Here is an 18,176-nt window from a genome sequence, read left to right on the forward strand (position 1 = left end):
ATTAAAAACACACACACACATGTATCTATAACTATTATATGCAATTGACTTTTCTGAGTTTTCCTGTTGGGAGAAGCTACTCAGATTTATTTTCTAGAGCCTTATAAGATTGGATCTCTAATTTTCTATGGAAAATACATTTTTTTCATTTTGAGTGTATTTCAGGCATAGGTTAAATTTAAAACCATGATCAGCAGCTTTTTTTTTTTTTTTTTTTTTTTGAGAGGGCATCTCTCATATTTATTGATCAAATGGTTGTTAACAACAATAAAATTCAGTATAGGGGGGTCAATGCTCAATGTACAATCATTAATCCATCTCAAGCCTAATTCTCGTCAGTCTCCAATCTTCTGAAGCATAACGAACAAGTTCTTACATGGTGAACGAATTCTTACAGAGTGAATAAATTCTTACATGGTGAACAGTACAAGGGCATTCATCACAGAAACTTTCGGTTTTGCATGATCAGCAGCTTTTTATGCATAGTATTATAAATAATTTCAACTGTTTCTCAACCGAGAAAATTTTAAGATGTGTGTATTTATGGAGAAAATGAGATTTAGCTCTTTAATTGCTTCAGTTAAAAGAACAAAGAGGTATGTGAAAGGAGTGAGGTCAAAAGATTAGTCAGACACTTCCAGGCATGACCTGTATATAGAGTAAGTGGATTGTGTGTAGTTAACTATACAATATTGTTGACCTTGAACAGCATGTGTTTGAACTGCATGGGTCCACTCACACATGATTTTTTAAAAATTTTTTATTAAGTTATGATTGATATGCACTCTTATGAAGGTTCACATAAAAAAACAATGTGGTTACTACATTTACCCATATTATCAAGTCCCCACCCATACCCCAATGCAGTCACTGTCAGACATGATTTTTTTAAAATAAATATATTGGAAAAGTTTTGGAGATTTGTGATGATTTGAAAAAATGTTTTATTTTCTCTAGTTTGCTTTATTGTAAGAATACAGTATATAATACACATACAAAATAGGAATTAATCAACTGTTTACATTATCAGCATGGCTTCCAGTCAACAGAAGACTATTAGTAGTTAAGTTTTGGGGGAGTCAAAAGTTACACGTGGACTTTCAACTGCATGGGGTTTGGTGCCCCTAATGTTCACATTGTTCACGGGTCAGCAGTACTGTACTTCTCTTGTTACTCCCGTAGTCCCTGTCACCCTTACGAGCTATAGCTCATTGCCCGGCGCAACGGTTGTTTTGAAAATCCCTACTACCCCCTCCTGCACCCTCTTGAGGTTTCCTCCCAACATCTAGGAAGGCTTCTTTCTCCCTGGCTCCTTGATGAGCCACTGAGAACGTTGTTCCCTCTATCCCAATGGCACAGCCTTGGGGCTCACACTGCAGGAGCCCAGCTTGGGGAGGGCACTAGGCTATGGTCGGTTGGTTTACAGCAGGAGGAGCTGTGGTGTTCATCTCAGTTAAAAAGTACACCTCAGAAGGAGGCTTTTTATAAAGGGTGGTTTGGTTTTATCCTATTATAGTGTTTCAGTTAGTACATGATCTGGGAATATAACCATTCTTTTTCTTCTACTTTTTTCATTAAGGTATCATTGCTATACAATCTTAAGAGGGTTTCACATGAACAACATTGTGATTTCAACATTCACCTGTATTATCAAGTCCCCCCACACCCCATTGCAGTCACTTTCCATCAGCATAGTAAGATGCTATAGATTCATTACTGGTCTTCTCTGTGCTGTACTGCCTTCTCTGTGACCTACCTGTATTGTGATTGCTAATTATAATGCCCATTAATCCCCTTCTTCCTTCCTCCCCACCTCCCCTCCCCTCCCCTCCCCTTTGTTAACTGCTAGTCCCTTTGTGGAGTCTGAGTCTGCTGTTGTCTTATTCCTTCAGTTTTGCTTTGTTGTTATACTCCACAGATGAGGGAAATCATTTGGTATTTGTCTTTCTCCACCTGGCTTATTTCATTGAGCATAATATCCTCTAGCTCCATCCATGTTGTTGCAGATGGTAGATTTGTTTTCTTTTTATGGCTGAATAATATTCCATTGTGTATATATATATATACCACCTCTTCTTTATCCATTCATCTATTGATGGACACTTAGGTTGCTTCCATATCTTGGCTATTGTAAATAGTACAGTGGTAAACATATGGGTGCATAGGTCTTTTGGAATCAGGGATCTTGTTTTCTTTGGGTAAATTCCTAGGAGTGGAATTACTGCTTCAAATGGTATTTCTATTTTTAGTTTTTTGAGGAAACTCCATATTGCTTTCCACAATGGTTGAACTAAGTTACATTCCCACCAGCAGTGTAAGAGAGTTCCCCTTTCTCTGTGTCCTTGCCAGCATTTGTTGTTTCTTGTCTTTTGGATGTTGGCCATCCTAACCTAACCATTTTTTATAAAATGGATTAAAGAGCATTTATTTTCTGGCAACTTGGCCTCTTCCTCCCCCGTCTCTCTGTCTCTGTCTCTCTCTCTTGCTCTTAATAAAATATCATTAGGTGAAAGTGTACATAGTGCATGAGCAATGTATAATCCATTAAATGTATGTAGCCCACAGGTAACATATAACCTAATTAAGTGGACTCTTTAAGAAGCAGCATTAGGAGTCTGTGTCAACTTAATTTTTCTTTCAATTACAAACACCATATAACAGGTTTTTCCCTCCTACCAGGCTGATTTTAAAACCAACATTTCTGGGGTGGATGAACAAACATGTGTAAGCTCTGAGGACTTTATGGACTTCTCTGATATTTACCATTCTAATGAAGAGTATTTTAGGAAACTAGATGAGTTAAAGGCGGCCCACATGGAAACTATGGCAAAGTTAGAGAAAATGTACCAAAATAAACTGAATTTAAAGGAGGCTCAGCCAGTGATCATCAGAGAAGAAGCTTCTAGTGTCTCTTCCAGGTAAGTGTGTATATAATGTTATTTGTGGACTGTACAATAAAATGTATGCTTAAAGTACAGGACAAATTTCTGAGTATTTTCTCTCAAATATCCCTTTGTACTTTTTGTGATATATGAAAGTGAGATTATATTCAAAATGTTTAATGGCTTATCAACCTATAGGTGGCTTTTTGCTTTGAGGGTCATTTGGTGTCCATTTGGTCTTTTCTCTCCAACCCATCTCTCTTAGAACTGTAGGCATGTATCAGAATGTTTAGTCTGGATCGTTTATAAGTGATTAATAGTAAAATTTAATTTTAAGAGCTTTCTATAATATGTGGGTTAACATGAGCTCATTTAGGTATATATAGTACAAGGAGTTCAGGACTAAGATATAAATCTGATTCAACTTTTCAAAGTAGTTTGTCATTTCAAGACCCATTTCTGCTATAAATTTGCTTGTTTTTAAGCTTGAAGCAAATCCCTTAACTCATCCAGTTCATTGGCACTGATTACCCATCTGTGGGCCAGACCTTGCCTGGGCACTGAGGAGTCAAAATCATGATGCCCTCAAGGGACTCAGAGACCAGCTGGAAACTCAGTGGAGGAACACAGGCAGGGATTTTTTACCTGAAGTGTCATATCTGAGTTCAGTCTTAAGGAGGAGGAGCTCCAGCAGATACAGGAAACAAAGACTGTGCAAAGTCATGGTGGCATGAGAAGTCATGACTGGGTATGACTTAAGAATGGTTATTGGGTATAGAGAGAGGCAAGAGGTGAAACAGCAGAGGTAGTCAGGCTAGCCTTTAAGGGCTTTAAAATCTAGACTTGTCTTTGTAACAATGACAAATCAGGGAAAAAAGGATGTGATGTGATCTGATGTATGTTTTAAAATGATGACTGAAAAATGTGTGGAGAATTCACTAGAGATTAGACCAGGAGCCTCTGCTGTCACAAGTTCCTCCCCTGTATTATAAGGGAGTTGAATTAGATAATTTATAGGTATCTCCCAGGTCTATTTTAAATGAAAGTGATAATTTTTACAAGCCTTGTCCGGCTTCTGTCTTCTGACTATACCTTGATCTTAGAAAACATGTAACTTCTTTATTCTTATGTTTGGTTACAACTGAAATTATAACATAATTATTATTCTTCCTTAGGTCTGTATCAGAAAAGAGCTCTTATCACCATGTCTCGTTAATGACATCGCCTTCAGAGCCTGATTTAGGTCAGTCTTCCTCCTCGATTTTGTCTTCCTCTGAAGATGAATTACCCAGCTTAGAAAAAGAGTACCCTGAGAAAAGCAGAGTCATGAACTACGCTATGGAACTGATCAACAATATGTGGACAAACTTTTCTGTTGAAGATTATATTCAGTGTGTAGATGCTGATTTCCCAGCAGTTGGAAAAACAAAGAAGAAACCAAAAGAATGGGTGCCAAAGATTACAGTACCTGAGCCTTTTCAAATGATGATTAGAGAACAGAAGAAAAAAGAAGAGAACATGAAATCTAAATCAGATATGGAAATGGTTCACAAACTGCTCAAAAAACAAGAGGAAGATTCAGAGTGTAAGAAAAAATTCCGAGCCAATCCAGTTCCTTCATTCGTCTTTTTACCCCTTTATCATGATATAGTCAAGCAAAATGAAGAACGGAGGAGATCTAGGAAGGAGAAAAACAAAGAAGCCCTTTTGGCTTCACAAAAGCCATTTAAGTTTATTGCAAGAGAAGAACAGAAGCAAGCAATCCGGGAAAAACAGCTGAGAGACTTTTTTAAGTCTAAAAAGAAAAATCGATTTAAAGCCAGACCCATACCTCGATCTACTTATGGTTCAAGTACCAATAACAAGTTGAAAGAAGATGAGCTCTGTAGAAACATTAGGATGCAGCTGAAAGCCCCTGAGCTCTCAGAGGATCCATCCCCTTTGCCTTGTAGGACAAATCACAGAAGTTTTGCTACACATAGGCTCAAAGGTCCTGAACAGGCTGAAAAGTTGAAGTATAAATACAAGATTAGGTGCCAGACTGCTGATTTTGAAAACCTTCCTGAGCGATATCAGAAATGCCTCTCAGAACAGAAATATCCAAAACTTCCAACAGTCTGTAAATCACCTGATCCTCATGCAGCCTCACGTGCATCCACTAAAAAAGAGAAGATTTTGGCAGACATAGAAGCAGATGAAGACATTTTAAAAGAAACACGTAGGTCTTATCTATCTACAAGGCACAAGTTACCAGTACGAAGTGCAAGTGCAAAGCCTGTGCCTTGTAACTGCAACCCTCCAATGCCCACAGTATCTTCCAGAGGAAGAGAGCGAGCCACAAGGTAAATAACTAGGATGCAATACCGATGGACTCACCGTTGCTGACATAGTATATATATAGCTCTGTTGATTTGATGTTGGTGAGATGTTGGTGACTTTGAAAATAGAAAAAAGTTATGATATCTGGTAATATATTTTACTTTATAATATAAAACATTTTGCCAGAAGGTGTTTAAGAAATGAGTGTATTCTTCATTTTATGAATCATTGGGGATCGCAAACATTAAAGTCAGCCTATGCACAGGCAGATCCTTCTCAAAAGGCTGCCTTTTTTCAACCTTTGAATTATCCCATGCAAAATCTGCTAAATAACATTCTCATAGGCTTAAAGTGAATTAAGCCTTAGTTTGTTGCCTTCAGGAGATCACTTGAGGAAAAGAAAATGTTGGAAGAAGAGAGAAATCGGATCCTAACTAAGCAGAAGCAAAGAATGAAAGAATTGCAGAAACTCCTGACAACCCGGGCTAAGGCTTATGACTCACATCAAAGTTTAGCTCAAATGTCTAAGTCCAGAATAAAATCTCTCAGGTATCATGAAAGAATCCTGAATCTCCAGATCATTGGTTTTCAAACTTTCTTTTTAAAATTAGTAGATACCAATATATGAACAGATTAAGAATAGTATTAGTACTTTAGTTTCTGGATTCAAGTTACTATCACTTACTTATACTCAGAATACACACACGTATTCGCACTCCCTCACCCCCACATGGTGAGAAGGTGAGAATCAACAACATGTATTCTCACCTCATGGTGAAGACCATGAGGCCATGTTGATGAGCAGAAATGTTTTGTATTGTGCCCATACTTAATAGTTGTTATCTTTTATCAGCATCTAATCTTTTTCTTTGTATTCATTTTGATTGCACAGTACAACATTGAGAAAAAGTTGATTCACACAGATAAAGCTCTTTTTAATAGCTTGCCATGTAATTTCAGAATAATTCTTTAATAAACAGCTTTATTCTAAAGACTGCATGAAATCTAGTAACACAGATTGACACCATCTATTATGTGATGTCAATTAACATGTGTTTAGTGGTATATGTTGCATTTTGTTACAGTTCTAATATAAATGAATAAAAATATTTGCAGAACACTAAAATTCTGCAGTGCAGAGTTTGAAAATCAGTGTTCCAGAGGAGCATTTTTATGTTGTACATAAAAATGTTTGATGCTTAAGTGGTAAAATATCTTCTCCAAAACCAGGTAATTAATATGATTTATTAATTTTAATCTGATTTATAAGTACAAAAAAATCTGTATTTGCTTTTAGTTATATTTCTTTTTAAATATATTATATATAATGTTCCTTTATAATGTATATTCTGTATACTTAATAATGCATGTCAATGTAATTAATTGATAGAGGGAACTTAATTTGATGAACTTGAGCAAAAAAATCTTTAGAAATATATATTCACTCTTAGAAAATAAGTTGGATTTTTCATATCAACTTACATATGATTAAGCATAATTATCACTTTATAGTATAATTATTTTCTCCAGTCCATGAAATCTTTTTATCTTGGTAGAGTTAGTATATTTTACACAGAGAAAATAGCATAGTTTAATTCATTATAGAATCTTGTCCAAATAATGAGTACACTTACTGTGAATTTATGTATCTTGGTTCTTGTTCCTTTCTCTATGTTATATTCCCTTACTTCCCATTTCTCCCCTGACCTGCTCCCATTTAATTAACTTTGCCACCAATCTACAGGCCATCTCCTTTAGGGGGAAGAAAGAAGAGCAAGGTCTTGGTTTCAGAAGAATCTCCTTAAAGAGAAGATACCTAATTTGGACCAAGTTTTCTTGTTTTTTTACACCTATGAATGAGATAAGAGGGCATTCATTCATCTTTCAGGCCAGTTTGAAGCCTTTTAATACATTCTGTCCTGAAGACTGCAGAAACCTCAAAGTACTTAAACTGTTCCCAGGTTGTAAAATGTGTGCTCTCAGAACCTAGGATTTTTATTTTGCATTCCATAAAAATTGACCAGTCTAGAAAAGGAATTGTGGTGAACTATAAACTGTGCTCATAATTTAATTTCTGATTTGTTATCTAAAGATGCTAAATGTTATATATATGCAAGGTTCTTGTTTCTTTCTAAAATTCTCTTCCTTTTATTTGATTTTAGAAAGGGTGAAAAGGAAAGGATGAGAGAATACCGAAGAGAACTAGAAGAAAGAGAAGAAAAATTAAAAAACAGGCCACTGCTATTTGAAAGAGTTGCTCAGGTTGTATTTGTTGAAATTTAAGAGCTATTGTCAGCTTTAAAAAAAAAATATCTCCAGTTCCTAATTTACAGTCTTTTTCTGTGTGTTATATAATTCATTGAGACATACTCTTTCTGTGACAGCTTCATCAAGTCAGTCAAGTAAGTAGTTCTGCTTAAATCTGAGCATTGAATCTTGTTGATGAGGCATGTAAGCTTGATAACGTGCTGCTAATCCAGTGATTTTTCAAAGTAAGTTTCACAATTTTGGGGGATCTTTTTTCATTACCAACTTGGCCAGATACTAAGGTTGGGCTTCATGTGATTTGGAGGTCTTTGAAGAATTAAAAAATGAAACAGAATGGCTAATTGAATCAGATTTATTTCTGCAAGTTTTAAAAAAATTTTGACATACAGCATTGTATAAGCTTAAGATGTACAGCATAATGGCTTGACATACATATACTGTGAAGCTAGTTAAGTTTAATTAACATCAATACCTCTCATATAGTTACCCCCCTAAAACCCCTAATTTTTTCCTTGTGATGGGAACTTTGAGGATTTACTCATTTAGCAACTCTCAGTTATACCATACAACAGTAACTATAGTCATCACATTGTAAATTAGTTCCCAGTACTTATTTATTATATAACTGAGTTTGTACCTTTTGAACACCTTCATACAATTCCCCCTGGTAGCCACAAATCTGATCTCTTTTTCTGTAAGTTTGGTTTTTTGTTTTTTAGTGAAATCACCTATTGTCTTTCTCTGTCTGACTTGTTTCACTTAGCATAATGTCCTCCAGGTCTATCCATGTTGTCAAAAATATAAGGATTTCCTTTCTAGTGGCTGAATAGTATTCTATTATATATATATACCACTGTTGTTGTTGTTGTTTTTTGCCCTTCATGTCTTTTATTTTATTAAATTTTTTATTAAGGTATGATTGATATACACTCTTATGAAGATTTCACATGAAAAAACAATGTGGTTACTACATTTACTCATATTATCAAGTCCCCACCCATACCCCAATGCAGTCACTGTCCATCAGCGCAGCAAGATGCCACAGATCCACTATGTACCTTCTCTGTGCTATACTGTTGTCTCCGTGATCCCCCACACCATGTGTACTAAACATAATACTCCTCAATCACCTTCTCCCTCCCTCCCCACCCACCCTCCCACACCCCTCCCCTTTGGTAAGCACTAGTTCATTCTTGGAGTCTCTGAGTCTGTTGCTATTTTGCTGTTTGGTTTTGCTTCATTGTTATACTCCACAAATAAGGGAAATCATTTAGCACTTGTCTTTCTCTGCCTGGCTTATTTCACTGAGCATAATATCCTCCAGCTCCATCCATATTGTTGCAAATAGTAGGATTTGTTTTCTTCTTATGGCTGAATATTATTCCATTGTATATATGTACCACATCTTCTTTATCCATTTATCTACTGATGGACACTTAGGTTGCTTCCATATCTTGGATATTGTTAAAAAGTGCTGCAATAAACATAGGGGTGCATATGTCTTTTTGAGTCTGAGAAGTTGTATTCTTTGGGTAAATTCCAAGGTGGGATTCCTGGGTCAAATGGTATTTCAATTTTTAGTTTTTTGAGGAACCTCCATACTGCTTTCCACAATGGTTCAACTAGTTTAAATTCCCACCAGCAGTGTAGGTTCCCCTTTCTCCTCATCCTTGCCAGAATTTGTTGTTCTTAGTCTTTTCCATGCTGGCCATCCCTACTGGTATGAGGTGATATCTCATTGTGGTTTTAATTTGCATTTTCCTGATGATTAGTGATGTGGAGCATCTTTTCATGTGTATGTTGGCTGTCTGAATTTCTTCTCTGGAGAACTCTATCTTCATATCCTTTGCCCATTTTTTAATCGGGTTATTTGCTTTTTGGGTGTTGAGGCATGTAAGTTCTTTATATATTTTGCATGTTAACCCCTTGTTGGATATGTCATTTACAGATATATTCTCCCATACTGTAGGATGCCTTTTTGTTCTGTTGATGGTGTCCTTTGCTGTACAGAAACTTTTTAGTTTGATGTAGTCCCATGAGTTCATTTTTGCTTTTGTTTCCCTTGCCCGAGGAAATGTGTTCATGAAGAAGTTGCTCATGTTTATGTCCAAGAGATTTTTGCCTATGTTTTTTTCTAAGAGTTTTATGGTTTCATGACTTACACTCAAGTCTTTAATCCATTTCGAGTTTACTTTTGTGTATGGGGTTAAACAATAATCCAGTTTCATTCTTCTTGCATGTAGCTGTCCAGTTTTGCCAACACCAGCTGTTGAAGAGGCTGTCATTTCCCCATTATATGTCCATGGCTCCTTTATCATATATTAATTGACCATATATGGTTGGGTTTATATCAGGGTTCTCTAGTCTGTTCCATTGGTCTATGGGTCTGTTCTTGTGCCAGTACCAAATAGTCTTGTTTACTGTGGCTTTGTAGTAGAGCTTGAAGTTGAGGATCATAATCCCCCCACTTTATTCTTCCTTCTCAGGATTGCTTTGGCTATTCGGGGTCTTTTGTGGTTCCATATGAATTTTTTTTTTATTTTGGCATCATTAATCTACATTTACATGAAGAACATTATGTTTACTAGGCTCCCCCCTTCACAAAGTCCCCCCCACATACCCCTTCACAGTCACTGTCCATCAGTGTAGTAAGATGCTGTAAAATCAATACTTGTCTTCTCTGTGTTGCACAGCCCTCCCCGTGCCCTCCCCCACTCTACATGCTAATTGCAATGCCCCCTTTCTTTTTCCCTGCTCTTATCCCTCCCTTCCTACCCATTCTCCCCAGTCCCTTTCCCTTTGGTAACTGTTAGTCCATTCTTGAGTTCTGTGATTCTGCTGCTGTTTTGTTCCTTCATTTTTGCTTTGTTTTTCTACTCCACATATGAGCGAAATCATTTGGTACTTGTCTTTCTCTACCTGGCTTATTTCACTGAGCATAATACCCTCTAGCTCCATCCATGTTGTTGCAAATGGTAAGATCTGGTTTTTTTCTTATGGCTGAGTAATATTCCATTGTGTATATGTACCACATCTTCTTTATCCATTCATCTACTGATGGACATTTAGGTTGCTTCCATATCTTGGCTATTGTAAATAGTGCAGCGATAAACATAGGGGTGCATCTGTCTTTTTCAAACTGGAGGGTTGCATTCTTAGGGTAAATTCCTAGAAGTGGAATTCCTGGGTCAAATGGTATTTCTATTTTGAGCATTTTGAGGAACCTCCATACTGCTTTCCACAATGGTTGAACTAATTTATATTCCCACCAGCAGTGTACTAGGGTTCCCTTTTCTCCACAACCTTGCCAATATTTGTTGTTGTTTGTCTTTTCGATGATGGCAATCCTTACTGGTGTGAGGTGATATCTCATTGTGGTTTTAATTTGAATTTCTCTGATGACAAGTGATGTGGAGCATCTTTTCATGTGTCTGTTGGCCATCTGAATTTCTTCTTTAGAGAACTGTCTATTCAGCGATTCTGCCCATTTTTTAATTGGATTATTTGCTTTTTGTTTCCATATGAATTTTAGAATGATTTTCTCTAGTTTGTTGAAGAATGCTATTGGTATTTTGATAGGAATTGATTGAATCTATAGATTGCTTTAGGCAGGATGGCCATTTTGGCAATATTAATTCTTCCTATCCATGAGCACAGGATGTGCTTCCATTTATTGGTATCTTCTTTAATTTCTCTTGAGTGTCTTGTAGTTTTCAGAGTATAGGTCTTTTACTTCCTTAATTAGGTTTATTCCTAGGTATTTATTCTTCTTGATGCAATTGTGAATGGAATTGTTTTCCTGATTTCTCTCTCTCCTAGTTCATTGTTAGTGTGTAGGAATGCCACAGATTTCTGTGTATTAATTTTGTATCCTGCAACTTTGCTGAATTCAGATATTAGATCTAGTAGTTTTATAGTGGATTCTTTAGGGTTTTTTATGTACAATATCATGTCATCTGCAAACAGGGACAGTTTTACTTCTTCCTTGCCAATATGAATGCCTTTTATTTCTTTGTGTTGTCTGATTGCCATGGCTAGGACCTCTAGTACTATGTTGAATAAAAGTGGGGAAATTGGGCATCCTTGTCTTGTTCCCAATCTTAAAGGAAAAGCTTTCAGCTTCTCGCTGTTAAGTATGATGTTGGCTGTGGATTTGTCATATGTGGCCTTTATTATGTTGAGGTACTTGCCCTCTATACCCATTTTGTGGAGAGTTTTTATCATGAATGGATGTTGAATTTTGTCAAATGCTTTTTCAACATCTATGGAGATGATCATGCATACCACATGTTCTTTATGCATTCATCTTTTCATGGCCACTTGGTTATTTCTATGTCTTGGCTATTGTAAATAATGCTGCAGTGTTCATGGGTGTGCAGTTCCTCTTTGACAGTGATTTTGTTTCCTTCAGATCCATATGCAGAGCGGAATTGCTGAATCATATGGTAGTTCTGTTTTTAATTTTTTGAGGAAACTCCATACTGTTTTCCATAGTGGCTGAACTAAGTTACATTTCTACCAACAGTGCACCAGAGTTCCCTTTTCTTTACATCCTCACCAACATTTATCAGGTCTTTTTGATAATAGCCATTTTAACAGGTGTGAGATGATACCTCATTGTGGTTTGGATTTGCATTTCCCTAATTAGTGATGTTGAGCACCTTTTCATGTACCTTTTGGCTATTTGAATATCTTCTTTGAAAAAAATGTCTATTCAGATCCTTTGCCCATTTTAAAATTGTATTTTCTTTTTCTTTTTTTTTGTTATTGACTAGTATGAGTTCTTTATATATTTCAGATATTAACTCCTTATCAGACATGTGATTTGCAAATATTTTCTCCCATTAAGTAGGTTTCCTTTTCATTTTGTTGATCAGTTTTTGTTTAAGTGAGTCTAGTAATTTTCAGCCTTATCTACAATTACTGAAAAGACTTCCTTTTTATTAAGAAAATAATTAGGTTTTATGGACAGTGAATACTGATTTTACTAAATTTATACTCAGTTTTACAATCTTTCCCTTTAGAGAGATTTGCCAATTTTAGATAATCTTCTCCTTTGTACACCTATTGGTGACATGGTTTCACAGTGATCATGGGAGAGAACAGGTGCTGTGTGGTGAATTTCAAGCTTTTACATTTGGAGCGTCCTGTCCACTCATGCCTGGGGCAGATGAGTGTTGTTACAGGACTGTCATTATCAGTAACTCATTGAGGACAAGGTATGTATATTGTGGGTGAATGTACATAATTACAGTCTCTCAAAATTTTAGGAACCCTTTACTTGCTGATTGGATATAATTTTATGTGGTGCTTTTCATTTTAAGAGTTGGATTTCTTTTTTTTAACATTTCAAGTTCAACTTTAGGGGAATAGAATCATCATAAACTGTTGTCTAATACTCGGCATAAAATGATTGACTTTTAGCCCAAAGTAGTTATCTCCAACTCCCAACTGCAGGTTTTTATGTTCACTTGTCTGGGTAGCTATGTCTACCCAGATTTCCCATAGCATCTTACATTCATCTTGCCTCATACTAGATTCTGTTCTTTGATTTCCTGTTTCGGTTGGGCCACAATATAGATGACTGGGACACTTCTCCCCATTCAGTTGTTACTGAGAGGCCTGATAAATTTTATTCCTAAATAATTTTTGATCTGCCTTTTTCTGTTCCTGATGGTGAAATGCTAGATGAAACCTCTATTAATTCTTAGCTGAATTACTATAATGGTATGACTGGTTTTCCAGTTTTGCAAAACCACCATTGTATCTTCACTTTGCCATTCCCATTCCCTTGCCAAAAGCTTAACTCTGGATAGGTAGTTAATAACCCCTGATAATTGATTTTTCTCTGATTGCATTCATTCTTGTTTTCAATGAATGGTATCAAGGGGTCTTGTCAATGACTTCTCCAAACAATGCTATAAGGTGGTTGTTCCTATATAACAGAGGAAGAAAAGAAGGTAAGTCATTCATAAGGTTTACAGTTAGTAACTAATGAAACTAGGTTTGGAACCCAAGTCAGTCTGCTTCTAAACACTTAACACTAGCTGTCTTGCTTCCTCTCAGAAGATAAATTGATGAATCTTAGCATGGTATACAGGATCCTCTGTGTTCTGATCCCTGCTAACTTCTGTAGTTCAGCTATCACTGCATTTCCCTTAACCCCACTATGTACACCCATTATTTTCAGGTCATACCAGACTGCTAGTTTCAAGCATGAAATCTTTATTCATACTGTTTCTGAACACCCTTACAGCTTCTTCTTATCTTTCCTCCTACTCTTTCAAGTCTTAGTAAAAAATCATTTCTTGCATTGTGTCCCATCTTGAGTTGGGTGTCCTTTCCTCTGTGTTCTCTCTATCACCCTTTGCGAACCTCTATCTTTCCCCCTCCACATTGTGTGGTAATTATCTGTTTAATGATCTCTCTTCCTTTACAGCTAGTTACTTTTAAAGGTGGCGCTCAAATTTTTGTATTCCCATAAATTAGCACCTAGAACAACACCTGCACAGAGATGTTAAAAAAAAATTTTGCCGAACCAAAATTGAACCATTATGATCAAATTAACCAGATAATGACCTCTCCTTTTCTTTCTGGAATTAGCCCAGGCTGAGATCACTATTCTGACATATTAATGATGAGTCTCAGCATTATAAGCAGTCTTGCCATGCTATGAGTTCCCACTTTGTATGAGTACCAGAGAAAATGTGGCAAAATAAGTGTGTGTGAAATTAAACCCATAAAGAAGTTTCAAATGTTGAGAACATAGGTTACCATCATAGCTTGTATTTCTTCTGCCACTTTCAGCCTTCACATATGCTGTTCCCTTTGTCCAAAACACTTTTCTCTCCCATATAGCCCCTACCTTCCATGAAGGCTTGTCACAAAATAGGTATTAACTAATTTTTAAATAAATGAAGGAATTACTATAAACTAAATTTATGGTTATAAAAAATAAGTATTATTTTTCCTTTAAACTATGGCATTGATTGTGGATAAACTTTCACATTACTTGTTATTTTGGTTCCCTAAAAGCTTTTTTTTTTTTGGCAGAGTCTTTGATAATAAAATAAAATAACCTTAGACTTGTTTTAACTGTTCATTTTATCACATAGTATTTATAATTCTTTTGCATGGTGAAATGCAAAAAGGAAATGTTTGTTTCAACTAAGAACAATTATATACTTCACCTTGGTATAAAATATTAGAAGGTAATTCTACATACAGAGTGACTAGCAGTGACTCATAATTTTCTTTGGTTTTGTTCATGTAAATTAGTACTTTTTTTCTTGCAGTCTGTTTTGCTGTGACTGCTGCTGCTAATTAACAGTTACTGAATAAATTCATTCACAACTTTGTGTATTACTCATTTATAGGTATTAATTGTGGTCTTGCTGCTGAGTTATATCCTCTAGCAGAGCAAACCTATGATCCAGTACAGAACAAACCCATGTTATACTGTTTCTTGAAAATCAGAAGGTTTATTAATTGAGCAGTTGTTAAGTTAAATTTTATACTGAATTAAGATGAAGGCTTATGAGCACTGACTTTGGATTAGAATCATTTTAATCTCTTATTTATATATTTGCTTAAATCAAAATAACACTGTTCTTAATGCATTCAAAGTTAGGCTTGGGGTTTCTATATTCTGCTTTATAGTCTTTGGGGCATAGTTCTCATCTTCTCACTTTGCCATATCTTTCAGTTCCCGCAAGGCTTATCTGGTATTCATAGCCTCTGGATGCATTTTTATTTACTTTTCTAAAAATTGGTATTTGCAGTGGGTACATTGTAGCAGCAGTTTAAGTGTTTCTTTTTTCAATTACCCAGAGTGTCAGGAAATGCACTGGTGACAGTTTTATCCACTGAATCAGTCTTGCTATTTTGGTTTCTCTCATGGAACACTAGCCTCCATGGTCCTTAAGTGTGCTGCAGTCTCAGGGTTAGGCAAGTATCAGAAACCTGCATTGCTGATGTCAGGCTGTACTTAGGCTACCTTCAAACTCCAGGAAGACCACTGCTGCTTAGGGAAAGAAGCATGGAGTGGGAAAGACCCAGGAAAGGGTCAGGAGACTTGGTTCTACAGCTCACTGTCCTTGTGACCTTAAGCAGACTGCTTACCATTAGTGGGGTGGAGGAGGAGTGTCTTCGTTTCCTTATTTGTTAAATTGGGGGGTGAGACTGGGTACTCTCCCATACCCCTTCCAGGAGCTGATGCCATTGGTACATTGGCACTGGTCCATTCCTAGTCACCTTGCTTTAACTGGAGTCTAGGTAGCAATTCTCAGCCCTATACTTCTTCATATTCACTCACAGGAGCTACAAATGGATTAAAGCTGAGGCACTAGTGTGCCCACCAGTCACCTTGTGGCTCCATAAAGCCTGCAGTTTCAGGAACTGTGGTGACTTCTGACTCGCTTCAGATATGAGAGGGTCATCACAGCTCCCACAGGTCCCAAAGCCAGGAAGGAATATTCTGGAAAATTAAACCCAGTTCTGAATTCATGTTCATTGTGGTGTATCCACTGCTTCCTCCGCAAAGAAAAGATGACAACACTGATAATTGTATCACCTTTGATGGATTGGAGATACGGCTTATAAAGAGTAAAAATTACAGTAGGCACATAAAATAACCCTCTAACAACTATCATATGAGCTTATTTTCTTACTGATTTTTCTAGTCATAGATTTCAACAGTCATAAAAGTGTAGAAAGCAGATACAGTGTAAAGAATAATTATAGATCAAAACTCATGTGCTCACCCAAGTTAATAAATGGGGCATTGTGAGCACCCCAGAAACCCTCTGTGCCCCTCCCAGATCAAAACCCTTTCCTCCCCTAGATGAAACCACCATCCTAACTTTTGAGGTAAGCATTTCCGTGTTTTTCTTTGCAGTTTTACCACCTATGCCCCTATCTCTAAACAATATAGTTTAGTACTACCTGTTTTTGTAAATGAAAAGACTTTATGTAAATGAATCATGGTATATATACTCTTCTGTGTTTTGCTTCTTTTGCTTGATATTATGTTTTTGAGATCCATCAATGTTGTATATAGCTAGAGTTCATTCATTTTCATTGCTTTATTTCACTCTGTTGTATGAATAGACCACAATTTATTTATCCATTCTCCGGTTGATAGATGTTTGGGTTGTTTCCAGTTTGAGGTTGTTAAAAACAGTACTATCCTTAACATTTTTGTACATGTCTCCTGAGGCACATTGTAGGAGTTTCTCTGGGTATATATCTAGGAGTGGAATTGCTGATCAGAAGGCATGCGTATTTTCAAACAATTGTGATTATTGAATTTAGTTTTCACTGGGGCTTTTAACCAATACATTTTTAATGGAAATTTAAAGTCTTTTGTTCTCATTTAAAAAAGTTTATTTTTTCTATAGAAAAATGCAAGAATGGCCGCAGAAAAGCGTTATTCTAACACTTTAAAAGCACTAGGGATATCTGATGAGTTTGTTTCAAAGCAAAGCCAAAGTGGAAAAACATTTGAGTACTCCAATAACCAAGAGATGAAAAGTTTCACTGAAGATAAAGAAAGGTAACATATATAAGATGTCTGAATGGTTTGCCTTTGAAAAAATTCTTACCTGCAGGAAAGCATAAAATCCTGTTCTGTGATGTTTTATAGAAAGGTCATTTACCTAATGGGATACATGTGAACTATTATAAATCATACTGATATTTTAACATTTTTGACACACTCAAAATTCAACACAAAGATGAAGTATCTTATTTTTAAAGCAGAATAATTTAAAATTCTGATATAAATGATGAAAATAAAACATGCTTTCAAATGAAGTTTAAGGAGTCAAGTTTTGAAATAAATTAGTTCTTAGAAGAAAATTTACTTTCCCAATTGGCACCTTTATAGTTTTCTTGATAAACTGGAGCTCCTACACTTGAGGAAGACTGACTGCAGGATGGAATACATTGCAAAGGGTTTGTTTACCTTTAAACCAAATCATTTTTCCTTTGAAATACTGATACATTTCTTCCTCTAGCTTTAATGAAGAAGAAAAAATAGAAGAAAGTGAGAATGGAGAAGAAAGTTATTTTATTGATACCAACAGCCAAGATTCTTCTAAGGAAAAAGATGAAGCCAATGAAGAGAGTGGAGAAGAGAAATCTATTGAAGAATAAGACAAAATCAGCAGCACCACTTCCCTGTGCTGGTGCTGCTGTTTGCAGCGTTGGGTGACCGCAGCCATGCTGGTGTTAAGACCATTGATGGGAACCCATCTGAATATGGCACAGGGCTCCTGAGCAAAGTCATCTGTAGCCTGAAAAGGCTGAATCCAGCTGATTTGGTCTTTGAGAGATGACACCACTTTAAAATTCATCTTTGTATTCCTTTAATATTTTGTACGGAATTGTGCATATTGTAGGTACCTAATAAAGGCTTGGATGAGTAAGTAGATGAATTTGGCTTTTAATTATAATTACTTCAAAATGAGTACACATGAAAGTGGAAGCATTTCCCTTCTAATTTATTGAGAACCCGGGAAACACAAACCACAAATTGTAATATTTAAAACATGACTTGCATCCAAAGATTAGCTCTTCATTCTGTCCCTTCTGAGTTTCATGGGGAGAGTGTATGACTTGGTTCCAGGACCAATCTTCAGTTTTCTTTTTTTTTTAAGTGGGAATAGTACCTTTCTTGGGTGGCCTTAGGAAGGATTAGGTGAAATC

The 18,176-nt window shown here is 36.2% G+C and overlaps 1 protein-coding gene across 5 annotated transcripts in view; it reads left to right on the forward strand.

The window, feature by feature from the left end:
• FAM161A (FAM161 centrosomal protein A) overlaps positions 1–17,901 on the forward strand; it is a 30,144-nt gene extending 12,243 nt beyond the window's left edge. For 3 of the 5 annotated variants that reach the window (XM_036996627.2, XM_073212711.1, XM_073212706.1), the window contains exons 2-7: positions 2,680–2,918; positions 4,058–5,224; positions 5,583–5,750; positions 7,364–7,463; positions 16,868–17,022; positions 17,486–17,901. In XM_036996627.2, the coding sequence (XP_036852522.1) occupies positions 2,680–2,918; positions 4,058–5,224; positions 5,583–5,750; positions 7,364–7,463; positions 16,868–17,022; positions 17,486–17,624 (1,968 nt within the window). In that variant the 3' untranslated portion in view covers positions 17,625–17,901. Of the gene's footprint in view, positions 1–1,579; positions 1,695–2,679; positions 2,919–4,057; positions 5,225–5,582; positions 5,751–7,363; positions 7,464–16,867; positions 17,023–17,485 lie in introns of all 5 variants that reach the window. The other 2 variants (XM_073212704.1, XM_036996628.2) reach the window with 2 other exon arrangements.
• Positions 17,902–18,176: the final 275 nt, after the last annotated feature.

The sequence above is a fragment of the Manis javanica genome, chromosome 1 (assembly GCF_040802235.1).
Source record: "Manis javanica isolate MJ-LG chromosome 1, MJ_LKY, whole genome shotgun sequence".
In the NCBI taxonomy this organism is placed as follows: Eukaryota; Metazoa; Chordata; class Mammalia; order Pholidota; family Manidae; genus Manis; species Manis javanica.